The 23,700-nt window shown below is 40.9% G+C and overlaps 1 protein-coding gene and 1 pseudogene across 1 annotated transcript; both read right to left on the bottom strand.

The window, feature by feature from the left end:
* Positions 1-1,685: 1,685 nt before the first annotated feature.
* Positions 1,686-19,172, bottom strand: LOC110496372 (annotated as a pseudogene).
* A 1,234-nt stretch (positions 19,173-20,406) lies between these two features.
* On the bottom strand, positions 20,407-22,132 carry LOC110496371 (thioredoxin-like protein 4A). The gene is made up of 4 exons (XM_021572233.2): positions 21,794-22,132; positions 21,305-21,486; positions 21,090-21,193; positions 20,407-20,861 (listed from the first exon to the last, which is right to left on the bottom strand). The coding sequence occupies exons 2-4, from the start codon at positions 21,455-21,457 to the stop codon at positions 20,690-20,692; spliced, it is 429 nt and encodes a 142-aa protein (XP_021427908.1). The 5' UTR covers positions 21,458-21,486; positions 21,794-22,132; the 3' UTR covers positions 20,407-20,689.
* Between the last annotated feature and the right edge of the window lie 1,568 nt (positions 22,133-23,700).

Raw genomic sequence — 23,700 nt, 5'->3', positions numbered from 1 at the left:
TTTTAAAATGTGTGTATATATATATATATATATATATATATATATATACATACATACATATATATATATATATATACATACACACATACATACATACATACATACATATTTGTAATAATGACAATTGCAACAATACTGAATGAACACTTTCATTTTAACTTAATATAATACATATGGGCTTTTGGATGGGTGTTCCTAAGGTGATTCCACAGGTTGGTGGTATTTTTTGATTTAGCCGTTGCTGACCCCATGCTTACATCTTTATCACAAATAAGACACCTTGCTTTCCCTGGTGCCAATTCCATGTAATAGTCCCACACTGGTGCTCTGCTTTTCTCTGCCATCTGTAAAACACACACACAGCTCTGAAGTGACAATGATACTGAAGAGTCTGCTTAGGAGACAAATACTCTCAACTGTTTGAATAAAAATAGAGTTTAAGTTACCTGTGATGAATGTTGAAAACAAAAACTAATTTCTATAAGCAGGAAATCCTATTTTAATTATGGACATGGTAAGAATTGACTACCAAAGTGCGAGTCATAATTCCCATGACACCTTCTAGCAAAATCTGAAAAGCGGTTCCTTCATTCATTCCATAGGATATTTTTTAGATTCACTTAAAATAAGGTCTGTGTTTCGTGTAGGCTTACACCACCTTGCCAATTTTATAACTGTAGATATCCATAGGACAAGGTAATTCTGATCAATATTGGCTAAATATAAGCGAAGATCATTTTTTTTTTGTAGAGTGGATTTATGAAAATATGTTGACAAACGTTACCTTACCCTAGTGAGATTTACACGGGTATCAAAACCCCGAGGCGGTTTAAGCCTGCACGAAACACAGACATTATTTGAAGTAGATCAAGACATTCTCTATGGAAGACAGGAACGGTAAAATAACGAAGGAACTCCTTTCAAATGTAGCCGCAAGTTATTACAGGAATTACAACGCGTCAACTATTTCTCTCTAAACCATATACCTTTGACTATTACGAGCCTGCTGCTGCCTACCAGCCCTCAGTCAGACTGCTCTATCAAATATCAAATCATAGATTTAACTATAATAAACACACAGAATTACGAGCCTTAGGTCAAATCTGGAAACTATCACCTCCAAAACAAAACGTTTATTCCGTTCCTAACGGGTGGCATCCCTAAGTCTAAATATTCCTGTTACATTGCATAACCTTCAATGTTACGTCATAATTACATACAATTCTGGCAAATCAGTTCGCAAAGAGCCAGGCGGCCCAAACTGTTGCATATACCCTGACTCTGCGTGCAATGAACGCAAGAGAAGTGACACAATTTCATCTGGTTAATATTACCCGCTAACCTGGATTTTTTTTTAGCTAAATATGCAGGTTTAAAAATATATACTTGTGTATTGATTTTAAGAAAGGCATTGATGTTTATGGTTAAGTACACATTGGAGCAACGACAGTCATTGATTGATTGTTTTTTATAAGATAAGTTTAATGCTAGCTAGCAACTTACCTTGGCTTACTGCATTCGCGTAACAGGCAGGCTCCTCGTGAGGCAGGTGGTTAGAGCGTTGGACTAGTTAACTGTAAGGTTGCAAGATTGGATCTCCCGAGCTGACAAGGTACAAATCTGTCGTTTTGCCTCGTTCCTAGGCTGTCATTGAAAATAGGAATAGTTAAATAAAGATTAAATAAAGGTGTAAAAAATAAATAAATATATATATACCGATTTCCAATTGTTATGAAATCGGCCCTAATTAATCAGCCAATCCGTTTAATCGGTCGACCTCTAATAGATTGTATGGAGACTACATACACACTCTTTAGCAAAGGTCTCCCAAAGTAATGTTTAACTACCGCCTGTGCGTTTCAGTTGAAACATTGTTGCCAAGAATGACACGCAGGGACAGGGACGCACAACTTCATAGACAAATCCCATTGACTTTGAAACCACGGCTGAATCAGGATGTCCGAATCCAACTCAAAAGCTGCAAATGAATTGACAGAAATGGTAAGTTTCTTATCTGTATAGCGTTTTTCTTACCCGATGGTAACATTTGTATCTAAGAAATTATTGTTTGTGTGGTCTCTCCCAAAGATGGAAGCGACGATGCAGAACCTTCACAATAAATTTCAAATAATCTCCGACCAGATTGTTTCTAAAAAAATATCCTTTTAATCATACCCTACTACTAGCAACTGTTGAATAGAATGAATCTCTGTTATTGAAGAACAGCATCTCAAAGCTGCCGTTGAGTTTATAGTGCATACAAATAATAGGATATTCAAGCAATAGACCTAATCTCAAAATTGCAGCTGTTTATTTTAATCAGAGATTTAAAAAAGGGTTTATGAAAATCCAGTGGTTTTTCAGAGAATAAAATATGCATTTCATTTATTTTCTCTGTAAAAAAAAATCCTGTTTCATGTACAACCTAACTATGCACAGTACATTATAATAATAATGTAATTACATATATTGCGAGACTGCCCTTAACCAACCCATTGGATGAAGTGGGGATTCGAATTGATGACCTGGAGAAGAACGTTACTGACCTGATGACCCAGGCTGGTTTGGAGGAGCAGCAGACTTCTAAGTGACCAAGCCCTCGGGTTAACACATCGGCTAACTTCACCCGATTTCTGGGACAGAAGATATGCCATGACAAAGGACTACACAGAGTATAGTTATTACTGATCTATTGTTGTGTTACATCAGCCTATGGCATTTGCTATATAATTTAATGGGATATCACTTAGATGGATTTTACCATGTAAACAATTGTTACATGGACACAATACATAATTCTTTCTATAATACAATAAATGTGTATTCACATTTTTTTGAACAATATGATGGGGTTGGATCATTCCAAGTCTTCCTGTCATCACGGCACTACCCATAACATTTCAGGAGAAACAGGTCACATAAGATTAAACATAAGATTAAACATAAGGGCCTATTTTCCAGGCCCAGATTAAGTCTAGTCCTGAACTATGACACACTTTCAATGGAGATTCTTCATTGAAAATGATTAAATCGAGGACTAGCCTCAATCTGCGTCCAAGAATATGGACTGTGAAGTAACAACTATCAATATGAACATGGCATTTATTACATAAAGAAGAAACCAAATGATGTATTTTATAACTGCTGTTGAAAAAAAAGGTGACTTAGTTATAACATAAAAAAAGAGAGCAGGGCCCCTAGATCAGAGCCTGTCTGTAATCCAGTTGTCCAGAATATCTCATATTGAAGGACACAGATTTGCTGCCATCGGGCTCCACACAAAGTACTGGAAAGCGAAGAAACAATCAATATCTGTATTTTGTGGAGTAGTCTTTAGGAGATACCTGTCCCCAGATCTATCATGATGTGCTTGTTCCTGGAACAGTGCAGAGAAGGAATATTTCAGTTTCACAGAGTCATGCAGGACAACAACAAAAAGTTGTGTTGCGCTCAGTTAATTGAAGCAGCTTGGGTCTGTTGTACTAAAGGAGAATTGTTCTATTTCTGAAGTAAATCTCTATTTTTGAAGTAAATGGAATGTTATGGAAAGGTCCAGATACTTTTTTTGTGATTTAGCTTGTTTTTGAGAAACTTACCCCAGCTGCGATTCACTTCCTCATTGCTCATTGTGTCTTTTGCATGCCCTGATATTGAACAAACAAAAGCCCCAAAAACACACAAATGTATTCTTTAAGAAACTAACACGTTCCCAGTATAGTGATGCAGGTCTTTAGATTTTGCACACATTAAATTGTCATTCTAAAATTGTCAACGTTATATTCCCTTTTGTGCGACTCAAGCTGTTTCTTCTACCAGCTGTGCTGTGTAGGCTGTGTGGGCTGTGTAGGCTGTGTGGGCTGTGTGGGCTGTGTAGGCTGTGTGGGCTGTGTGGGCTGTGTCCGTGTACTATAGGAACACGCACGGCATGCACAGCTGCATTGGAGAAACAGTGCAACTCGACCAAAATGGATTATAATGTTGAGGATAAAGTTCGGAAAGACACAATTTCATGTGTACAACATCTAAAGACCTACATCGCGCGTCCTTTGCTAAAAGGATGTATTTGGGTGTTTTGTTTTAGCTTCTGCTCATGCCCTGATACTGCACAATGAGCAATGACGAAGTGAATTGCGGCTGGGGTACGTTTCTCAAAAACAAGCCAAATCACCCCAAAAAGTGTCTGGAGCCTTCTACAACATGACATTTATACATGACATGTATAATCTATGACCAGAACAACAGTCTTACCACAATTAGCCATACAATTCCTAGTTTGAAAGCAACTGTTTACTGGAAGATGTGCGAGGCTATTTCCCCAAAATTTTCCCACATGTGGGCCTGCCAACTAGCAACTCCAGTGAGCTTCAGCTCCTCATCATTCGAGTGACAGCTAGAAAGATGCACACACAGCAGAGCGAGAGAAAGCAATGACATGGTGGACATACGCGATTTAGTATGCAATTTTCGGGGATCACTTTTGGCTCGAGGGCTACTTTCAGAACTACTGGCTAAAAATTATACACAAGTACCAGATAATCTCTAAGACTGAGCATCCCTTTGCTGTCCTCAGCTAGCCTACATAGCATGAGGGCCTGTGCTCTCTAAACCCATTTGCGGAGCCTAGTGAATGTTTGCATCAATTTAGCAAGTCAAAACTAGAGATTGGTTTGCAGGGCTCTGAAGTGAAGGCAGACATGATAACTTGAAACTCACCTGAAGAAGAACATGACAGTGCAAGGGTCATACAGCTCGTACATCTTGTTGAAGTCCGGCACCTCTGTGATGTCCACCAACTAGATGACTGCAAAAATGTTCACCTGTAGTGAGGAATAGTGATGTTGGTACTGTAAAAATAGCAACGTTCAATGAAACGTGGTCACAGATGTGAAATACAAACATCAACATTGGTACAATAACGTACATCTTACCTTTTCAGCTATGCTGTACAACACCTCGTCCATTTTCATACATGTTGGGTCCCAATCGTGTCCAAACCTAATAACCAGTGCTCTGTCCTCCTCGAATTGGATGGCTTGGTCGACCTGCCAGCCGTTGTGGAGATGCGGTAGCATGTACGACATCTTGATCCTGCAGTGTCAACACGTAACCTGGGAGAGTAAATATTGGGAAGTAACATGTTTAGTTAATTAGGCGAAAGACTTGATAGATGTGGTAGAGGTCAATGGAAAGCAGACTGTGGGGGACAGAAGAACTCCAGATTGGCGCACATGCCCGAACTCTGATCTAAGGGGATACTTGTCAAATCCATCAAGATTGATGTATTGTAACAGGCCCACAATGTGGTTACAAAAAGTCTAATTTTGACACATTTAGAAGTAGTCCCTTTTCAGGTTTAGAAGAAATGACTGCTAAATGCTAACTCCCGTTCGTATAAACTGGTAGCATAGCTAGCATAGAGAAATTGGTAGTCAGTCGTTTTTCATTTTAATGCAGTTGATTGGTGACGATGACATGTACTGGGGTTGACATTAAGGCTGACCACATTTAGTCGACTGGTCACCTACTCATTCAAGGGTTTTTCTTTATTTTTAATTTGTTCTACATTGTAGTGAAGACATCGAAACTTTGTAATAACACGTGGAATCATGTAAAAAAAAATATTTTTTTAAATTCAAAATCAGCCATCAGCTGCCTTGATGACAGCTTTGCACACTATTGGCATTCTCTCAACCAGCTTCACCTGGAATGCTTTTTCAACAGTCTTGAAGAAGTTCCCACATATGCTGAGCACTTGTTGCATGATTTTCCTTCGCTCTGTAGTCCAAAGCATTCCAAACCATCTCAATTGGGTAGAGGTCGGTGATTGTGGAGGCCAGGTCATATGATGCAGCACTCCATCACTCTCCTTCTTGGTCAAATAGCCCTTACACAGCCTGGAGGTGTGTTAGGTCATTGTCCTGTTGAAAAACAAATGATAGTCCCCCTAAGTTCAAACCAGATAGGATTATGTATTGCTGCAGAATGCTGTGGTAGCCATGCTGGTTAAGTGTGCCTTGAACTCTAAATAAATCACTGACATTTTCACCAGCAAAGCACCCCCACAACCATCACATCGCCTCCTCCATGCTTCACGGTGGGAAACACACATGACGAGATCATCGTTCATATTTCTTAAAGTAATGATAGACTGTTGTTTCTCTTTGCTTATTTGATCTGTTCTTGCCATAATGTGGACTTGGTCTTTTACCAAATAAAGCTATCTTCTGTATACCACCCTTCATTGACACAACACAACTGATTGGCTCAAATGCATTAAGATGAAAAAAAAATCCACAAGTTAACTTTTAACAAGGCACACCTGTTAATGAAACCGCATTCCAGGTGACTACCTCATGAAGCTGGTTGAGAGAATGCCAAGACTACTTTGAAGAATCTCAAATATATTTTGATTTGTTTAAACACTTTTTTTGGTTACTACACGATTCCATATGTATTATTACATAGTTTTGATGTCTTCACTATTACTCTACAAACTTTTGACTGGTACTGTACATATTGAATGTGTTGCATGAATGGTGATCACAGCCCTACTGACAATACAATTAAAATACATTGTGTTTTAATGCTATTTTTTTCCACCCTGCTGCATGTATTCAATGTATTCCATTTAAAATGTGGCTCCCAGTGTGGCTTTACTTCCAGGCTATTATGACTCATCTGACAATTCCTTCTCTGTATGTTCATTTTTTTTTTACACCTTTATTTAACTAGGCAAGTCACTTAAGAACACATTCTTATTTTCAATGACGGCCTGGGAACGGTGGGTTAACTGCCTTGTTCAGGGGCAGAACGACAGATTTTTAACTTGTCAGCTCGGGGATTCGTTTTTTTTTTGTCACTGCTCTTGCGTTCCGTGCAAGCAGTGAGGTTATATGCAGCAGTTTTGGCTGCCTGGCTCGTTGCGAACTGTGTGAAGTCCATTTATTCCTAACAAAGACCGTAATTAATTTCCCAGAATTGTACAGAATTATGACATTACATTGAAGGTTGTACAATGTAACAGTAATATTTAGACATAGGGATGGCACCCGTTAGATGAAATACGGTACGGTATTTCACTGAAAGAATAAACATTTTGCTTTCGAAATGATAGTTTCCGGATGCGACCATAGTAATGACCAAAGTCTCGTATTTCTGTGTGTTATTATCTTATAATTAAGTCTATGATTTGATATTTGATAGAGCAGTCTGACTGAGCGATGGTAGGCAGCAGCAGGCTCGTAAGCATTCATTCAAACAGTACTTCCGTGCGTTTACCAGCAGCTCTTCGCAATGCTTCAAGCATTAGGCTTGAAGTCATAAACAGCTCATCAACTCCCGAGATTAGGCTGGTGTAACCGATGTGAAATGGCTAGCTAGTTAGCGGGGTGCGCGCTAATAGCGTTTCAAACTCTCGCTCTGAGACTTGGAGTAGTTGTTCCCCTTGCTCTGCAAGGGCCGCGGCTTTTGTGGAGGGATGGGTAACGATGCTTCGAGGGTGGCTGTTGTCGATGTGTTCCTGGTTCGAGCCCAGGTAGGGGCGAAGAGAGGGACGGAAGCTATACTGTTACACTGGCAATAATAAAGTGCCTATAAGAACATCCAATAGTCAAAGGTATATGAAATACAAAATGGTATAGAGAGAAATAGTCCTATAATTCCTATAATAACTACAACCTAAAACTTCTTACCTGGGAATATTGAAGACTCATGTTAAAAGGAACCACCAGCTTTCATATGTTCTCATATTCTGAGCAAGGAACTTAAACGTTAGCTTTTTTACATGGCACATATTGCACTTTTACTTTCTTCTCCAACACTTTGTTTTTGCATTATTTAAACCAAATTGAACATGTTTCATTATTTATTTGAGGCTAAATTGCTTTTATTGATGTATTATGTTAAGTTAAAATAAGTGTTCATTCAGTATTGTTGTAATTGTCATTATTACAAAAAAATAAAATAAATAAATAAAAAAGGAACAAAAAAAACGGCCAATTAATCGGAATCTGCTTTTTTTTGGTCATCCAATAATCGGTATCGGTGTTGAAAAATCATACTCGGTCGACCTCTAATCTTTACTTTTACTCAAGTATGACAATTGGGTACTTTTTTCACCACTGGATTCCATTGATTATCCTTAAGATGTTTCTACAACTTGATTGGAGTCCACCTGTGGTAAATTCAATTGATTGGACATGATTTGGAAAGGCACAGTCCTGTCTATATTAAAGGGAACCAAAAAATATCTGCAGCATTGAAGGCCCCCAAGAACACAGCGGTCTCCATCATTCTTATATGGAAGAAGTTTGGGACCAAACTGAGCATTCGGGGGAGAAGGGCCTTGGTTAGGGAGGTGACCAAGAACCTGATGGTTCATGATGGCTACAGAGTTCCTCTGTAGAGATGGGAGAACCTTCCTGATGGAGAACCATCTCCGCAGCACTCCACCAATCAGGCCTTTATGGTAGAGTGGCCAGACAGAAGCCACTCCTCAGTAAAAGGCACATGACAGCCAGCTTGGTATTTGCCAAAAGGCACCTACAGGACTCTCAAACCATGAAAAACACGATAGAAACCAGATTCTCTGGTCTGATGAAACCAAGATTGAACTCTTTAGCCTGAATGCCAAGCCTCACTTCTGGAAGAAACCTGGCACCATCCTGGCCTCCTCCCTAAGTTTTTTTTCTATTCACCGCTATAGCACACTGCGCCAACCCTGATGTCCTAGCCGTGTCTGAATCCTGGCTTAGGAAGGCCACCAAAAATTCTGAAATTTCCATCCCCAACTACATTTTCCGCCAAGATAGAACTGCCAAAGGGGGCGGAATTGCAATTTACTGCAGAGACAGACTGCAGAGTTCTGTCATGCTATCCAGGGCTGTGCCTAAAGAGTTTGAGCTCCTACTTTTAAAAATCCACCTTTCCAGAAATAAGTCTCTCACTGTTCCCGCTTGTTATAGACCCCCTCAGCCCCCAGCTGTGCCCTGGACACCATATGTGAATTAATCACCCCACATTTATCTTCAGAGATTGTACTGTTAGGTGACATAAACTGGGATATGCTTAACACCCCTGCCATCCTACAAATCTAAGCCAGATGCCCTCAAGCTCACACAAATTATCATGGAACCTACCAGGTACAACCCTAAATCCGTAAACATGGGCATCCTCTTAGAAATCATCCTGACCAACCTGCCCTCTAAATACACCTCTGTTGTCTTCAACCAGGATCTCAGCGATCACTGCCTCATTGCCTGCGTCCGTAAATGGGTCAAACAACCACCCCTCATCACTGTCAAACGCTCCCTAAAAAAACTTCAGTGAGCAGGCCTTTCTAAATGACCTGGCCCGGGTGTCCTGGAAGGATATTGACCTAATGCCGTCAGTAGAGGATGCCTGGTTATTCTTTAAAAGTGCTTTCCTCACCATCTTAAATAAGCATCCCTAAAGATCGGAAAGCTGCCGCGGTCATCCCACTCTTCAAAGGGGGAGACACCCAAGACCCAAACTGTTACAGACCTATATATATCCTACCCTGCCTTCATAAAGTCTTCGAAAGCCAAGTTAACAAACAGATCACTGACCATTTTGAATCCCACCGTACCTTCCCTGCTATGCAATCTGGTTTCTGAGCTGGTCATGGGTGTACCTCAGCCACGCTCAAGGTCCTAAACGATATCATAACCACCATCAATAAAATACTGTGCAGCCGTTTTCGTTGAACTGGCATCCGCATCGACTCTGTCAATCACCACATTCTTATCGGCATACTCAACAGCCTTGGTTTCTCAAATGACTGCCTCGCCTGGTTCACCAACTACTTCTCAGACAGAGTTCAGTGTGTCAAATTGTAGGGCCTGTTGTCTGGATCTCTGGCAGTCTCTATGGGGGTTTGAAAATAAAAGAGAGCAGCACACTCTAGGAGCTCAGATGCAAAAATGTAACGTTTCGGGATTATACCCTGATGAAGACAGCTTGGCTGTCGAAACGTTGGTATTACATTTTTGCATCTGAGCTCCTACAGTGTGCGGCTCTCTTTTATTTTCAAGTTTCTACTCCGCTAGCCAGCACCTCGTCTTAACAGGTGTGCGTTTCTTTTTCTTCTAGTCTCTATGGGGGTGCCACAGGGTTCAATTCTCGGGCTGACTCTATTCTCTGTATACATCAATGATGTCGCTCTTCCTGTTGGTCATTCTCTGATCCACCTCTACGCAGATGACACCATTCTGTATACTTCTGGACCTTCTTTGGACACTGTGTTAACAAATCTCCAGACGAGCTTCAATAACATACCACTCTCCTTCCGTGGCCTCCAACTGCTCTTAAATGCAAGTAAAGCTAAATGCATGCTCTTCAACCGATAGCTGCCCACAGCTGCCCAACCGTCTTGCATCACTACTCTGGACAGGTCTGACTTAGAATATGTGGACAACTACAAATACTATGGGGCAAAAAAAGTATTTAGTCAGCCACCAATTGTGCAAGTTCTCCCACTTAAAAAGATGAGAGAGGCCTGTAATTTTCATCATAGGTACACTTCAACTATGACAGACAAAATGAGATTTTTTTTCTCCAGAAAAACACATTGTAGGATTTTTAATGAATTTATTTGCAAATTATGGTGGAAAATAAGTATTTGGTCACCTACAAACAAGCAAGATTTCTGGCTCTCACAGACCTGTAACTTATTCTTTAAGAGGCTCCTCTGTCCTCCACTCGTTACCTGTATTAATGGCACATGTTTGAACTTGTTATCAGTATAAAATACACCTGTCCACAACCTCAAACAGTCACACTCCAAACTCCACTATGGCCAAGACCAAAGAGCTGTCAAAGGACACCAGAAACAACATTGTAGACCTGCACCAGGCTGGGAAGACTGAATCTGCAATAGGTAAGCAGCTTGGTTTGAAGAAATCAACTGTGGGAGCAATTATTAGGAAATGGAAGACATACAAGGCCACTGATAATCTCCCTCGATCTGGGGCTCCATGCAAGATCAAAATGATCACAAAAACGGTGAGCAAAAATCCCAGAACCACACGGGGGGGACCTAGTGAATGACCTGCAGAGAGCTGGGACCAAAGTAACAAAGCCTACCATCAGTAACACACTACGCCGCCAGGGACTCAAATCCTGCAGTGCCAGACGTGTCCCCCTGCTTAAGCCAGTACATATCCAGGCCCGTCTGAAGTTTGCTAGAGAGCATGTGGATGATCCAGAAGAAGATTGGGAGAATGTCATATGGTCCGATGAAACCAAAATATAACTTTTTGGTAAAATCTCAACTCGTTGTGTTTGGAGGACAAAGAATACTGAGTTGCATCCAAAGAACACCATACCTACTGTGAAGCATGGGGGTGGAAACATCATGCTTTGGGGCTGTTTTTCTGCAAAGGGACCAGGGCGACTGGAAAGGAAAGAATGAAGGGGGCCATGTATTGTGAGATTTTAAGTGAAAACCTCCTTCCTTCAGCAAGGGCATTGAAGATGAAACGTGGCTGGGTCTTTCAGCATGACAATGATCCCAAACACACCGCCCGGGGCAACGAAGGAGTGGCTTCGTAAGAAGCATTTCAAGGTCCTGCAGTGGCCTAGCCAGTCTCCAGATCTCAACCCCATAGAAAATATTTGGAGGGAGTTGAAAGTCCGTGTTGCCCAACAACAGCCCCAAAACATCACTGCTCTAGAGGAGATCTGCATGGAGGAATGGGCCAAAATACCAGCAACAGTGTGTGAAAACCTTGTGAAGACTTACAGAACATGTTTGACCTCTGTCATTGCCAACAACGGGTATATAACAAAGTATTGAGATAAACTTTTGTTATTGACCAACTACTTATTTTCCACCATAATTTGCAAATATATTCATTAAAAATCCTACAATGTGATTTTCTGGATTTTTTTTCTTCTCATTTTGTCTGTCATAGTTGAAGTGTACCTATGATGAAAATTACAGGCCTCTCTCATCTTTTTAAGTGGGAGAACTTGCACAATTGGTGGCTGACTAAATACTTTTTTGCCCCACTGTACCTAGATGTCTGGTTAGACTGTAAACTCTCCTTCCAGACTCACATCAAGCATCTCCAATCAAAAATTTAATCTAGAATTGGCTTCCTATTTCGCAACAAAGCATCCTTCACTCATGCACCCAAACATACCCTCGTAAAACGGACTATCCTACCGATCCTTGACTTCGGCAATGTCATTTACAAAATAGCCTCCAACACTATACTCAACAATCTGGATGCAGTCTATCACAGTGCCATCCGTTTTGTCACCAAAGCCCCATATACTACCCACCACTGCAACCTGTAGGCTCTCGTTGGCTGGCTCGCTCCATATTCGTCGCCAAAACCACTGGCTCCAGTTCATCTATAAGTCTTTGCTAAAGGTAAAGCCCCGCCTTATCTCAGCTCACTGATCACCATAGCAGCACCTACCCGTAACACATGCTCCAGCAGGTATATTTCACTGGTCACCCCCAAAGCCAACTCCTATTTTGGCAGCCTTTCCTTCCAGTTCTCTGCTGCCAATGACTGGAACGAATTGCAAAAATCACTGAAGCTGGAGACTCATATCTCCCTCACTAACTTTAAGCATCAGCTGTCAGAGCAGCTTACAGATCATTGCACCTGTACATAACCCATCTGTAAATAGCCCACCCAACTACCTCATCCCCATATTGTTATTTTTTTTCCTTCTCCTTTGCACCCCAGTATCTCTACTTGCACATTCATCTTCTGCTCATCTATTACTCCAGTGTTCAATTGCTAAATTGTTATTATTTTGCCACTATGGCCTATTTATTGCCTTAGCTCCCTAATTTTACTTCATTTGCACACACTGTATATAGACTTTTCTATTGTCTTATTGACTGTACGTTTGTTGATTCCATGTGTAACTCTGTGTTGTTGTTTGTGTCGCAATGCTTTGCTTTATCTTGGCCAGGTCGCAGTTATAAATGAGAACTTGTTCTCAACTGGCCTACCTGGTTAAATAAAGGTGAAATAAAAAATATATATAAAATAAATACGATGAAGCACGGTTGTGGCAGCATCATGCTGTGGGGGTGTTTTTTAGCGGCAGGGACTGGGAGACTTGTCAGGATCGAGGGAAAGATGAACGGAACAAAGCACATAGAGATCCTTGATGAAAACCTGCTCCAGAGCGCTCAGGACCTCAGACTGGGGTGAAAGTTCACCTTCCAACAGGACAATGACCCTAAGCACTCAGCCAAGACAACGCAGGAGTGGCTTCGGGACAGGAAGCTTGGCCCCAGTGATGTACAGTTGAAGTTCGAAGTTTACATACACATACACTTAGGTTGGAGTCATTAAAACTCATTTTTCAACCTCTCCACAAATTTCTTGTAAACAAACTATAGTTTTGGAAAGTCGGTTAGGACATCTAATTTGTTCATGACACAAGTAATTTTTCCAACAATTGTTTACAGACAGATTATTTCACTTATATTTCAATGTATCACAATTCCAGTGGGTCAGAAGTTTACATACACTAAGTTGACTGTGCCTTTGAACAGCTTGGAAAATTCCAGAAAATGTCAAGGCTTTAGAAGCTTCTGATTGACTCAAATGATGTCAATTAGCCTATTGGAGGTGTACCTGTGGATGTATTTCAAGGCCTACCTTCAAACTCAATGCCTCTTTGCTTGACATCATGGGAAATCAAAAGAAATCAGCCAAGAAATCAGACCTCCACAAGTCTGGTTCATCCTTGGGAGCAATTTCCAAACGCCTGAAGGTACCACGTACATCTGTACAAACAATAGTGCGCAAGTATAAACACCATGGGACCATGCAGCCATCATACCGCTAGAGATGAACGTACTTTGGTGCGAAAAGTACAAATCAATCCCAGAACAACAGCAAAGGACATTGTGAAGATGCTGGAGGAAACCAGTACAAACGTATCTATATCCACAGTAAAACGAGTCCTATTTCGACATGACCTGAAAGGCCGCTCAGCAAGGAAGAAGCCACTGCTCCAAAACCTCAATTTAAAAAGGCCAGACTACAGTTTGCAACTGCACATGGGGACAAAGATCGTACTTTTTGGAGAAATGTCCTCTGGTCTGATGAAACAAAAAGGGAACTATTTGGCCATAATGACCATCGTTATGTTTGGAGGAAAAAGGGGGATGCTTGCAAGCCGAAGAACACCATCCCAACCGTGAAGCACGGGGGTGGCAGCATCATGTTGTGGGGGTGCTTTGCTGCAGGAGGTGTCAGAGGAAGGCCCTAAAAATGGTCAAAAATTGTCACTAGCCACCCTAGTCATAAACTGTTCTCTCTACTACCGCATGGCAAGCGGTACTGGAGTGCCAAGTCTAGGATAAAAGGGCTTCTCAACTGTTTATCGTATATGCATAGTCACTTTAACTATACATTATGTACATACTAGCTCAATTGGGCCGACCAACCAGTGCTCCCGCACATTGGCTAACCGGGCGATCTGTATTGTGTGCCGCCACCCGCCAACCCCTCTTTTATGCTACTGCTAGTCTCTGTTATATATGCATAGGCACTTTAACCATTACTACATGTACATACTACCTCAATCAGCCTGACTAACCGGTGTCTGTATGTAGCCTGCTACTTTTATAGCCTCGCTACAGTATATAGCCTGTCTTTTTACTGTTGTTTTATTTCTTTACTTACCGATTGTTCACCTAACACCTTTTGTGCACTATAAGTAAGCATTTCACTGTAAAATCTACACCTGTTGTATTCAGCGCACGTGACAAATAAACTTTGATTTGGAGAGATTGGAAACCCAAATTGGTCTACACGGACAAGTTCTGGCCTGGTTTAGATCTTATCTGTCGGAAAGATATCAGTTTGTCTCTGTGAATGGTTTGTCCTCTGACAAATCAACTGTAAATTTCGGTGTTCCTCAAGGTTCCGTTTTAGGACCACTATTGTTTTCACTATATATTTGACCTCTTGGGGATGTTATTCGAAAACATAATGTTAACTTTCACTGCTATGCGGATGACACACAGCTGTACATTTCAATGAAACATGGTGAAGCCCCAAAATTGCCCTTGCTAGAAGCATGTGTTTCAGACATAAGGAAGTGGATGGCTGCAAACTTTCTACTTTTAAACTCGGTCCCAAGAAACAAAGAGATCTTCTGTTGAATCTGAAAATTAATCTTAATGGTTGTACAGTCGTCTCAAATGAAACTGTGAAGGACCTCGGCGTTACTCTGGACCCTGATCTCTCTTTTGAAGAACATATCAAGACCATTTCAAGGACAGCTTTTTTCCATCTACGTAACATTGCAAAAATCAGAAACTTTCTGTCCAAAAATGATGCAGAAAAATTAATCCATGCTTTTGTCACTTCTAGGTTAGACTACTGCAATGCTCTACTTTCCGGCTACCCGGATAAAGCACTAAATAAACTTCAGTTAGTGCTAAATACAGCTGCTAGAATCCTGACTAGAACCAAAACATTTGATCATATTACTCCAGTGCTAGCCTCTCTACACTGGCTTCCTGTCAAAGCAAGTGCTGATTTCAAGGTTTTACTGCTAACCTACAAAGCATTATTACATGGGCTTGCTCCTACCTATCTCTCTGATTTGGTCCTGCCGTACATACCTACACGTACGCTACGGTCACAAGACGCAGGCCTCCTAATTGTCTCTAGAATTTCTAAGCAAACAGCTGGAGGCAGGGCTTTCTCCTATAGAGCTCCATTTTTATGGAACGGTCTGCCTACCCATGTCAGAGACGCAAACTCGGTCTCAACCTTTAAGTCTTTACTGAAGACTCATCTCTTCAGTGGGTCATATGATTGAGTGTAGTTTGGCCCAGGAGTCGGAAGGTGAACGGAATGGCTCTGGAGCAACGAACCGCCCTTGCTGTCTCTGCCTGGCCGGTTCCCCTCTTTCCACTGTGATTCTCTGCCTCTAACCCTATTACAGGGGCTGAGTCACTGGCTTACTGGGGCTCTCTCATGCCGTCCCTGGAGGGGGTGCGTCACCTGAGTGGGTTGATTCACTGATGTGGTCATCCTGTCTGACCCCCCCCCCCCCTTGGGTTGTGCCGTGGCGGAGGTCTTTGTGGGCTATACTCAGCCTTGTCTCAGGATGGTAAGTTGGTGGTTGAAGATATCCCTCTAGTGGTGTGGGGGCTGTGCTTTGGCAAAGTGGGTGGGGTTATATCCTTCCTGTTTGGCCCTGTCCGGGGGTGTCCTCGGATGGGGCCACAGTGTCTCCTGACCCCTCCTGTCTCAGCCTCCAGTATTTATGCTGCAGTAGTTTATGTGTCGGGGGGCTAGGGTCAGTTTGTTATATCTGGAGTACTTCTCCTGTCCTATTCGGTGTCCTGTGTGAATCTAAGTGTGCGTTCTCTAACTCTCTCCTTCTTTCTCTCTCTCTCGGAGGACCTGAGCCCTAGGACCATGCCCCAGGACTACCTGACATGATGACTCCTTGCTGTCCCCAGTCCACCTGGCCGTGCTGCTGCTCCAGTTTCAACTGACCTGAGCCCTAGGACCATGCCCCAGGACTACCTGACATGATGACTCCTTGCTATCCCCAGTCCACCTGACCGTGCTGCTGCTCCAGTTTCAACTGTTCTGCCTTATTATTATTCGACCATGCTGGTCATTTATGAACTTCTGAACATCTTGGCCATGTTCTGTTATAATCTCCACCCGGCACAGCCAGAAGAGGACTGGCCACCCCACATAGCCTGGTTCCTCTCTAGGTTTCTTCCTGGGTTTTGGCCTTTCTAGGGAGTTTTTCCTAGCCACCGTGCTTCTACACCTGCATTGCTTGCTGTTTGGGGTTTTAGGCTGGGTTTCTGTACAGCACTTTGAGATATCAGCTGATGTACGAAGGGCTATATAAATAAATTTGATTTGATTTGATTTGAGAGACTGGTGCACTTCACAAAATAGTTGGCATCACGAGGAGGGAAAATTATGTGGATGTCTTCAACATATGAAGACATCAGTCGAGAAGTTAAAGTTTGGTCGCAAATGGATCTTCAAATGGACAATGACCCCAAGCATACTTCCAAAGTTGTAGCAAAACGGCTCAAGGACAACAAAGTCTAGGTATTGGAGTGACCATCACAAAGCCCTGACCTCATCCTATAGAACATTTGTGGGCAGAACTGAAAAAGCGTACGCGAGCAAGGAGGCCTACAAACCTGACTCGGTTACACCAGCTCTGTCAGGAGGAATGGGCCAAAATTCCACCAACTTATTGTGGAAAGCTTGTGGAAGGCTACCTGAAACATTTGACCCAAGTTAAACAATTTAAAGGCAATGCTACCAAATACTAATTGAGTGTATGTCAACTTCTGACTCACTGGGAATTTGATGAAAGAAATAAGAGCTGAAATAAATCATTATTTCTGCTATTATTCTGACATTTCACATTCTTCAAATAAAGTGGTGATCCTAACTGACCTAAGACAGGGAATTTTTACGAGGATTAAATGTCAGGATTTGTGACAAACTGAGTTTAAATGTATTTGGCTAAGATGTATGTAAATTTTTGGCTTCAACTGTACATATTACCTCAATTACCTCAACTAACCGGTGCCCCCGCACATTGACTCTGTATCGACACAGCCTTGCTTGTTATTTAACTGCTGCTGTTAAATTATTTGTCACTTTTATTTTCTATTTTTTTACTTAACACTTTTTAAATGTATTTTTTCTTAACTTCTTAAAGCATTGTTGGTTAAGGGCTTGTAAGTCAGCATTTCACTGTAAGGTCTACCTATACCTGTTGTATTAACCTAAGCGCATGTGACAAATAAAACTTGATTTGATTTGCCAAGTGTCTGAATGTCCTTGAGTGGCCCAGTCAGAGCCCAGACTTGATTGATCCCGATTGAACATCTCTGGAGAGACCTGAAAATAGCTGTGCAGCAACGCTCCCCATCCAACCTGACAGAACTTGAGAGGATCTCAAATCAAATTGTATTTGTCCCATGCGCTAAATACAACAGGTAGACCTTACAGTGAAATGCTTACTTACAAGCCCTTAACACGTATTTTTCTTAACTGCATTGTTGGTTAAGTAAAAAAATAGATAACTAAAAAATATAGATAACATAATTAAAGTAAAATAACAGTAGCGAGGATAGTCGAGGTAATTCGTACATGTCGGTAGAGTTAAAGTGACTCTGCAGAGAAGAATGGGCGAAATAGCCCAAATACAGGTGACAAGTTTGTAGCATCATACCCAAGAAGACTGACTGACTCAAGGCTGTAATCGCGGCCAAATGCGCTTCAACAAAGTACTATACTGAGTAATAAGTCTGAATATTTCTGTAAATGTGATATTTCAGTTTTGTATTTTTGATAAATTATTAAAAATTTCTAAAAACCTGTTTTTGCTTTGTCATTATGGGGTATTGTGTGTAGATTCTCGTTCTTATATTTCTTAATTCCATTCCTTGACTTTTTAGATTCGTGTGTATTGTTAGATATTATTACTGCACTGTTGGAGCTAGGAACACAAGCATTTCGCTACACCCGCAATAACATCAGCCAAATATGTGTATGCGAATGCAACCCATAACATTTTATTTGATAAGCTATTGTCGATAATGAAAAACCCCAAAATATTTTAAGCCAAACTAGATAACACCGTGGCTAACGGTAGCTACGTTATAGTAGCTAGCCTGGCTGGCTTGGAAATCACCAGAAAGTCGGAGTTGAAAGGTCTCAAATAATATTTAAACATTGAAAATTTAAAAGTAAGGTTTAAAAAACGCTTACCTTTATAAAAATGATCACAAGCACCAAAGCCCTGAACCAAACTGGTAGCCTGGGTCTATTGGTGAAAACACGAATTCTGTTATTTACGCTTGCGCATTACGTCACTAAAAAGTAACAAAACGGCATATAAAAGCCATACAATTTGTTTCATTATATGGCGTTTACATATGAATCAGAACTTGGAAGTTTCCGACTTGCTGATTCTTTGAACGCGGCACGTGTATGACTACAACCAGTTAGCAAGTCGAAAATATCAGAATTTCGTAGTTCCGACTAGCAAGGGAATGAGGCTCAAGACAACTGGGACTCGGAAAAAGATGAGATCAAATCATGACGTCAGTGGTCTTCAGGTCGAAAGTCGGAGCTCAAGAAAGAGTTCCCAAATTGGAATTCCGAGTTGGATGACCTTTCAAATAGATGTTTCTATTTGACATTCTCACAGGCCCATCCTCATCATCGGGGCTGCTGTGGAGGCGGTCAAAACAAGTTCCTCTGCGTACACATATCCGAGGAGCTGAACAGATATCTATCATGCCACCACCCCAATGGACATTTATCATGCTGAATATACATTTATATTTATCATTGTCACAGTTAAAAATATGTATTATGTTTGTTTCATTCACACTTGCACTTCTGGATCCCGGAGCTTAAGAATTTCACTGTACACTGCAACTACATCTGTGTTCCTATGCATGTGACTAAATAAAAATCGAATACTTTCAATCTAGACTGCCATATTGTTGAAGTGACGAAACAAGGTCATCGGTTTCTGGGACCAATCGGAACGGCTAGAATGTGTTCTAGAAATCATCGAGGAGGCACTCAGATCCAGACTCATTGCAGAGAAAAAAAAATGAACGTCTGTGGGCGTGGAGTAGCAAGACATTTGGATAGCCAGGGGTGTGTTCAGTTCGCTTGAACACTTGCTACGTTTCGGAATGGTTTGTACTGACCAACACATTTTCCCAAAATGTTCTTGTACATTATTGAACAGACTTTGAGATAAGTTTGCTCCGTTAGGGGTGTGTGCCTTGGTATGGCTTCAAGCAATGAATGATGTATTTAAAGCGCAGTGCTTTAAATGCAGTGCTTCCCACTCAGATGGGCCTGGTAGCTCTCCACTGTGACACACTTCTCACTGAAGGGGCAGTCGGTCCGCGTCGTTTTACTGGGGTTCTAACACACTTCCTGTTTACAACCAGGCTGCATCTTAAGGAAGATCAGGTCCAGAGAGTTGGTAACCACAGCCAGTTTCAGCTCTGCGTCTCCTAGGATCTCTTTGGGGGCCGTGGTGTTAATGTCAAAGTTGGGGAACCGAAGGTCACTGCTGTCATTTGTGTAGTCTATACTCCCGCCTCATGAAGTCACAGTTGGCCTTCTGTGTGTGTTCAACCAGTTGTTGGGTGGAGTAGAACATCCCAGGACAGTAGAGACAGTTGAGCCCATGCAGCAGGTTTTCGTATAGGCCCTTCTCAGGGAGGATCTTAACACATTTGACAGTCTTGTCAGTCATCTTCCTGAGGAAGGGAGCGCGAGGCAGCCAGGCACATCACATATACACCACAGATTAAACATATGCGCCAATTTTCCAGATTAAGCCACCCTGAACTGAAACACTCAATTGAGATTAATTGTGAATGATTTTTTATTTATTTTTAAATCGAGGACTAGCCTTATTCTGGGTCTGAGAATACAGGCTGTGAAGTGATAACTAAATGGCAGTATCAAATATGAACACAACATTAAATACAAAAATAACAAATGATCGTTTTAATAACTGCGATAGAAAAAAGTTGACTTGTCAGTAACATAAAAAGAGAGCCTGTCTGTAGTCCAGCGGTTCATAAAGTCTAATATTGAAGACAGATTTGCTCCCATTGGGCATCACACAAAGCAATGGGAAGAACCAATCAGTATCTGTATTTTGTGGAGTAGTCCTTTGGAGATACGACCAGACCTCGCCCTTTTCTCGCCCCTCGGTAAACGGTCTCAACAATGTCAATCATCTCCTGCTTGTCCTCCATGGTCCAGTTGATCTTGTTGTTGTTACCGGTCCCCAGATCTATCATGATGTGCTTGTTCCTGGAACAGTGCAGAGGTCAAGAGAATGAATATTTTAGTTTCACAGTCATGCAGGACTAAAACAGCAGCGTGGGGCTGTTTAAAGCTGAGCATCCCTTTGCTTTTCACAACTTGCCTATTCAACAATACCCATTTTTGTTGAACATTTGCATTAATTTAGCAAGTCAAAACTAGAGATTGGTTTGCAGGGCTCTGAAGTGAAGGCAGACATGATAACTTGAAACTCACCTGAAGAAGAACATGACAGTGCAAGGGTCATACAGCTCGTACATCTTGTTGAAGTCCGGCACCTCTGTGATGTCCACCAAATAGATGACTGCAAAATTTTTCACCTGTAGTGAGGAATAGTGATGTTGGTACTGTAAAAATAGCAACGTTCAATGAAACGTAGTCACAGATGTTAAATACAAACATCAACATTGGTACAATAACATACATCTTACCTTTTCAGCTATGCTGTACAACACCTCGTCCATTTTCATACATGTTGGGTCCCAATCGTGTCCAAACCTGATAACCAGGGCTCTGTCCTCCTCGGATAGAATGGCTTGGTCGACCTGCCAGCCGTTGTGGAGATGAGGTAGCATGTACGACATATTGATGCTGCAGTGTTAGCGCGTATCTCCTGGGAGAGACATGTTGGAAAGTAACAAGTTTAACGTTAAAAAGACTTGGTACAACTTAGTTTTTCGGAGAAATATCAAAATGTTGTTATTAACTATATTTAACAGCGGAACACCCGTTTCTTTAGATATAAATTAGATTACTGAGGCTAAAAGCGAGAAAGCACTATTGCCACTGTTGCAAGCCTAGCTAGATAACGTTAGCTAGCACTGGCTTGGAAATTCCCAGAAAGTCAAAGTTGAAAGAACTCAAGTAAAATTACAGCATTGAAAATATAGAAGTAGCTAAGGTTTCAAAAACACGCTTACCGTATGAAATTATTCAAACCCCAAAGCGTGAATTGAAACAAATCGGTAGCCTGGGTCTGTCAGTGAAAAAACGAACAAGAAAGTGGCTTCTATTTTGGTCGTATAGTTATAACAGCCACAAAGTCATAAACCCCGCCTATTTCTACTATTTATCTTTTTAACGTTTGATTTTAACCCTCACCTTAACCACACTGCTAAGCCTAACCTTAAATTAAGACCAAAAGCGACATTCTTTTTTTCAGGAATTTTTACGATATAGAAAATGTTGACTTTGTAACTAGTGGAAATCCTGTTGGTTACGTCACTAATACGCGACACTATGAATGGACGGCGCATACCAGACGAGTCAGTACATGCATAAAACAATGAGACATATATTTCACCGGATGGGCAACGATATTTGGCTTTCCCATGGACCTGAACGCTCCGCTGCTGTCACTACAATGAAAAATACCTTTGGTGGTAATATTCTACACTCGGAATGTGACCCCTTTGGTCACTTTATTTGTCTTGTGATCAGTTACAATGACATTATGCTCATTAATGTAAACTTCTACTGGTACAACACCAAACATGAGAATGATGAGTTACTTGAATCTATAGAGAAACATATTGGTTATCTACATTTCCCAATCCGTTATTATTGATAGGAGGGGACTTTAACATTACTATAGATAATTCAACTGATAGATGGCCCCCAGGTAGACCAACCAATCAGAATTTGGGTTTAATACTTTTTATGGAAAAGTTTGATCTTACTGATATATGGAGAGAGAGGTTTCCGGCCGACAGATCATTCACTTGGAGTAACAAAACAGGTTCAAGACAATCCAGAATAGATTTTTGGCTTATATCCAAATGTATTGATAGTGAGTGTGTTACTACAAATATTTGTACTACTCCCCTCACAGACCATAGGGCTATTTACATTGATATCAAAATATTTACCCCTGGTACTAACCTTGGTAGAGCATCCTACTGGAAGCTAAATAGCTCATTATTAAATAATGATATAGTTCAATTTGAGGTTAAAGATCTGCTCTCACACTTTTGGGAAAGGGCTTGTGAAGAAAAATCTTATTGCAAGAACTGGGAGCTCTTTAAATTTGAGGTGTCCAAATACCTTAGAAAATATGGTAGTAATCTTCCTAAGACCAGAAGAGCTGAGGAGGAAAAGGTGATCATTAAGATTACGAGAAGATGGAACTAATTGAGTTACAAAATAAACTAGATAATATATCTAAATTAAAAGCAGAAGGAGCCTTTATTAGATCTAGGAAAAAATTGATTGAGGAGGGAGAACAGAATTCATCCTATTTCTTTAGACTTAAGAAATTTCACTCTAAAAATAACACTATCCATAAGTTAAACATTGATGGTGTTATTACAGATGACCAAAAATGAATGGCTAAATACTGTAGCAATTTTTACAGAAAATTGTATAGCTCTATGTACTGTCAGGAATCCACAGATGTGTTTTTTAACTCACTGAATAATGTTCACTCTATCAGTGATATAGAATCTAAACAGTGTGATGAACCCATCATAGTTGAAGAGATTATAGAGTCTTTCAAACATCTAAAGAAAAATAAATCACCAGGTGTTGATGGAATTACATCAGAATTTTACAAATTATTTTCTGAACAAGTAGCTCGCTTCCTATTTGAAGTCTTTTTAGTATTAAAAACAATGAGTATTAAAAACAATGTTCTCCCTCCTACAATGAGTCAGGGGTTAATAACACTGATAACTAAGCCTAAAAAAGAAGTGCTGCTCATCGATAACTGGCGTCCAATTTGTCTTCTTAATAATGACTATAAGATATTAGCCTTACTACTTGCAAAATAATGAAAGAAGTCCTGGATGCAATCATTGATGAAACACAGTCTGGCTTTATGAGGAACAGA

The sequence above is a fragment of the Oncorhynchus mykiss genome, chromosome 18 (genome assembly GCF_013265735.2).
Source record: "Oncorhynchus mykiss isolate Arlee chromosome 18, USDA_OmykA_1.1, whole genome shotgun sequence".
Taxonomy (NCBI): domain Eukaryota; kingdom Metazoa; phylum Chordata; class Actinopteri; order Salmoniformes; family Salmonidae; genus Oncorhynchus; species Oncorhynchus mykiss.
The sequence above is the reverse complement of the archived record's forward strand: the minus strand, read 5'-3'. Positions and strand labels throughout refer to the sequence as shown.